Genomic DNA, 4,576 nt, shown 5'->3' on the forward strand with positions numbered 1-4,576 from the left:
ATTTGTTCAGTAGTGTTCAATTCCTCAGCTTCCTATTGATCTTCTGTCTTTATGTTCTATCCATTTTTGAAGGTATTGAACTCTCCTACTATATTTGTGTTGCTGTCTATTTCTCCCTCTGTTGCATTAATGTTTACTTCAGATATTTGGGTGCTCAGACATTAAAAATAAGAAATATCCAGAATTACATATGTGTGTTGGGTTAGCAACTTGAGGTTATAATGTGAGATATGGTCCTAGGAAATCATCTGGACTCAGTACTTTTCTTCCAATTTTGTTTCTAGGTAGGTCTAAGTATGGCCAGAGAGGACCCTGCATTTTTAAACAAACAGAACAAAAACAGCAATAATGGAAACAATTTGAAATTTCAGAATAAGAGGATTTGTACTGTATGTGAGTAGCAAACAAAGTTGTTAAGTATTTCATGGTTTGTTACATACCTCCTTCAGTTATGATCATCTGAAATTTAAAGTATATTTTTAGATATAGATACTTGCAGAAGATACAACTTTTACCATATTTATATAAGTACATTAATACAGCCTAAGATCTCTGTAGAAGGAGCCACTAATGATCAAGACTATTTTGAGAAACAGATTTTCAGGACGTAGTTGCAAATTTGTTTGATCTTCACTCCATGGACAATATAGTTGAGAAAAGAAGTGACAAAAGTTAAAGGTTTGATAAGAGGGTATGGACGTAAGGTGATATGTGAGAACCAACCCTATATGTGAACAAAGAGAAAAGGTCAAGGCAGTAAGACTATAGGAAGATGCAGATGTGGGCAATACATAAATTAAGGGCTTCCACTGTGCCTCCTTCTGGGGCAAGTGAAAGACAGTGATAAAGATTTGAACATAGGACAAGGTGATAAAGATTATATCAAACACTAAGATGGTGAAGGAAACAAATAGACCAAAGATCTTATTGATCTGAGTATCTTCAGTAGCCAGCTTCACAGTGGCCATGTGCTCACAGTAAGAGTGGGAGGTGCGTGTAGTTTTGTAGAATTTAAGACATTTGATGAACACCAGGTGGTGCTCCAAGAATGAAAGCCCTGTGACCCCAATTCCCATATGAGTAAAAAACTGTTGGAAGAAGAAGGTGGCATGTCTCAAGGGATCACAGAGGGCCACATAGTGATTTAGGGCCATAGCCAGTAGGACACCTGATTTGATTGCCTGAAATAAGTAAATAAGCCACATTTGTAGAGGGCAGGCATAATAAAACAAGAAGATGCTTAATATTTTGGGAAGAATACAGGTGCTGAGTGTAACGTCTGTGGACCCCAAAATGGCCAAGAAAATATATATGCATTTATGGAGGCATTTTTATATGTGGTTATAACATACTCATGTAGAATCCACAACCCCATAGGTTGAGAGCTGCTGTGGACTATGGTGATGGAAAACCAACTATCAACCTGGAAATTTCATGGAACAAAATAATAAAAAATTCAAGCATTACAAATCACAGGGATATTTTATTTAATTTTTTTAGGCATGATAGATTGTTACTATTACCAAAAGAAAGTATGAAGGTATTAATTACAATGGATTTTAAGAACAGAGTAGTTTTAGCACATGAATGCGAATCTGCTTGGTCTTTGCACCATAGACAAGAGGATTGAGGAATGGAGGGACCAGCAAGTAGAAGCTAGAAAGAAGGATATGGATGTAAGGGGGAACATGGGATCCAAACCTGTGTGTGAAGAAAGAGAAGAAGGCAAGGAGGTAGAGCTGGAGGAAGACAGAGATGTGAGGGATACAAGTATTAAATGCTTTCAACCTAGCCTCCTTCTGGGGCAAATGAAAAACAGTAATAAATATATGTATATAGGATAATGTGATGAATGTGAGGTCAAAGCCTGCTACAGTGAAGGCCACAAACAAGCCATAGATTTTGTTGATGTGGACGTTTCCTGCAGCCAGTTTCACAATGGCCATATGCTCACAGTAGGAATGGGAGACGACCATTGTAAGATAAAACTGAAACCGGCACTTTATCAGTACCAAGCAAGGGGCCACAAGAATGGCTGCCCTGAGTGTTACCACAGCCCCTATTTGGGTGACTAGCTGATGGGTGAAGATGGCTGCATGCCTTAGTGGATAGCAGATGGCCACATAACGGTCCAGGGCCATGGCCAGCAGGATGCCTGACTCTATGCACTGAAATGTGTGGATGAGCCACATTTGAAGCAAGCAGGATTCAAAATAAATCTCTAGCACATGAAACCAGAAGATGCCAAGCATCTTGGGTACAATGGTGGTGGCAAGTGCAATGTCTGTGACTCCCAGCATGCCGAGGAAAATGTACATAGGCTTGTGGAGGCTGCGCTCTGTTTTGATGATGATGAGAAGCAAGGAATTTCCGATCATGGCAATGAGGTACATGGCACAGAATGGGATGCCAATCCAGTGCTGCACAGACTCTAGGCCTGGGATCCCAATCAGGGTGAGCACAGGAGGCATGAAGACAGTCATGTTGGAAATGGTCATCGCGTCCCTGGCACCCTGGATGCAAACAAAGTAAGGTCATGAGTGGCACTGTTCTTCCACTTCCTATTTTTGACCAAAGACATCATGGTGACTCTGCTTGATTTCTATAGAACTTCAAGGTCATATCATCCATCTCAGTGGTATTATTGTATGGAAAAGTCAGATCCATGCATGTATCACTGTATCCAGGAAGGGAGTCCACAGCACTGTTCATAGTAGGACATTTTTGCCTGGCAGGGCAACTCCATTAGAGCCAGGCAACCACCTGCCTAAGGCAATAGACTGCTGATGAGTCTGTGTTTTCATTTCTGACCTGTGGGCAAACAATTGGACCTGTGTATTTTCCTTTGGAAATTGCACGTTAATGAGAGGTTGATGAATCTCTCCTTATCCCACCTTCCAGCTACTCCTCTAGTGCTCTCTTCTTTCCAATCATCTCTAAGTCAGGAACTGTCAGTTTGGACCAGCAAATTCTCAGACACTTACCAGTATATTCATGTAAAAGGCTACCTATAGAGATGGAAACAGTTGACACCCAAGAGCGTAACATATATATATAGTTACATGTATATATATATATATATTCTACATCATTGTAGATTGGAGGTCCTTGAAAAAGAATGAAGGACTAGATCCAGGAAAGATCACTCAAATCCAAGCACTGTTGGTGATCTGAGTCAAAATTACTTGAAACATTTTACATTTCTGGTTAACTGAACTTCTGTTTCCCTATATACTAACAGTTGAAATCCTTAAAATTCTTTGTGAGTTTAAAGTAGCTGAAATTTTGTGACCCATATTACATAGAACCTGGAGGGGAGGAATTTCTAGGAGGGAAAAGAACCAGCAGCAGTAAGGTCGGTGCAGCAGGCCTCATTCTTGATGATGCTGGATATAGGACAACAGGTAAGTGGGCAATTTACCTGAAATGGGTATTTTTAAAAACTGCAGCTATATTAGCATGAGATTTGGCCAATTCTGCTTCATTAATAGTTAATGACTTACAGATGGAACACCTGCACTATTTTGTGATCATTGGCATAAGAAATTAGTAGAAAACAAAAGGGGTTAAAATGAAAATAAGTACATGTGCCTTAAAAGGAGTAAAATACGGAACTACAATTGAAAGACAGTGCAGACCTGGGGATTCCAGAAGTGCCTCCATAGAGGACCGTAGAGCCACAGGAAGAGTTCATCTCTCTATTCACTATTGACTGAATTTTCTGTAATCTTGGAGTCACGTGTTACATGAAAATTCTTTTTTGATCAAAAACCATTACTTTTTAAATATTATATATTTTGAGGCAAGAAATTACCAAGTCATACATTAGAAAAATATTGTGATCTTGTGAAAAATACACTTAACAATATTTCATTCAATCCTTGATTCTCCAATAAAGTTGTTTTATGTCAGGAAGGCTATGAGCAGGTAACCATATACTGAACGTCATCAAAGACACCAATAATGCAGGAACAACTGTGGTTCGTGCTGCTAACTTCAAATGAAAGAATCCAGTCAGCAGGATGATTCCATCACAGGAAGGCTGTATCTGCTGGCATATGTTAACATAGAGTCATCAGTCAATGAAGCCCTTGATAGCCACAGGTCTGCTCCTCAATTCTTAATTCTGTGGAACCCAAATTCATAGACTGATGATTCTTCCTACAGAGATAATGTTTTTCTTCTGCAAGGATAATAAGTGTAAGAACAGGAACCCTCAAGTAACAATCACATTGTCTGACTTACTATTCAAGAGTAAGGAGCTGACAGGTGAGTGTTACTTGAAGATACAGAGAGTGGTTGGCAGCTGGGAGAGAACACGAGTGAGCGCAGGGCTAGTGGAATGGGGGGATATCACTGCAAAAGCTGGTAATAAATTTATGGGAGATAACCTAGGAATAGTGAGACCTACTGGCCAGTTGTCATTGGGAGCCAGTCCTACCAGACACCTGAAGAGTATTGTCAGGTTTCCATATCACTATCGCTCATAACTTACCTCTCCTGAGCTCTGTTCTCCTCCTGAGATTCCAGTCTCATTCCTTGAGTTTTGTGTTCTGTGATGCCTCTTCTGTCTCTC

At 39.9% G+C, this 4,576-nt stretch overlaps 1 protein-coding gene and 1 pseudogene across 1 annotated transcript; both read right to left on the minus strand.

Annotated features, from left to right (window-relative positions):
• Positions 1-580: 580 nt before the first annotated feature.
• LOC118933057 (olfactory receptor 52A5-like) lies at positions 581-1,322 on the minus strand (annotated as a pseudogene).
• Positions 1,323-1,559: 237 nt separating this feature from the next.
• Positions 1,560-2,498, minus strand: LOC118933135 (olfactory receptor 52A1-like). The gene has a single exon (XM_036927110.2). The coding sequence runs from the start codon at positions 2,496-2,498 to the stop codon at positions 1,560-1,562; it is 939 nt and encodes a 312-aa protein (XP_036783005.2).
• Between the last annotated feature and the right edge of the window lie 2,078 nt (positions 2,499-4,576).

This window comes from Manis pentadactyla, chromosome 9 (assembly GCF_030020395.1).
Source record: "Manis pentadactyla isolate mManPen7 chromosome 9, mManPen7.hap1, whole genome shotgun sequence".
In the NCBI taxonomy this organism is placed as follows: domain Eukaryota; kingdom Metazoa; phylum Chordata; class Mammalia; order Pholidota; family Manidae; genus Manis; species Manis pentadactyla.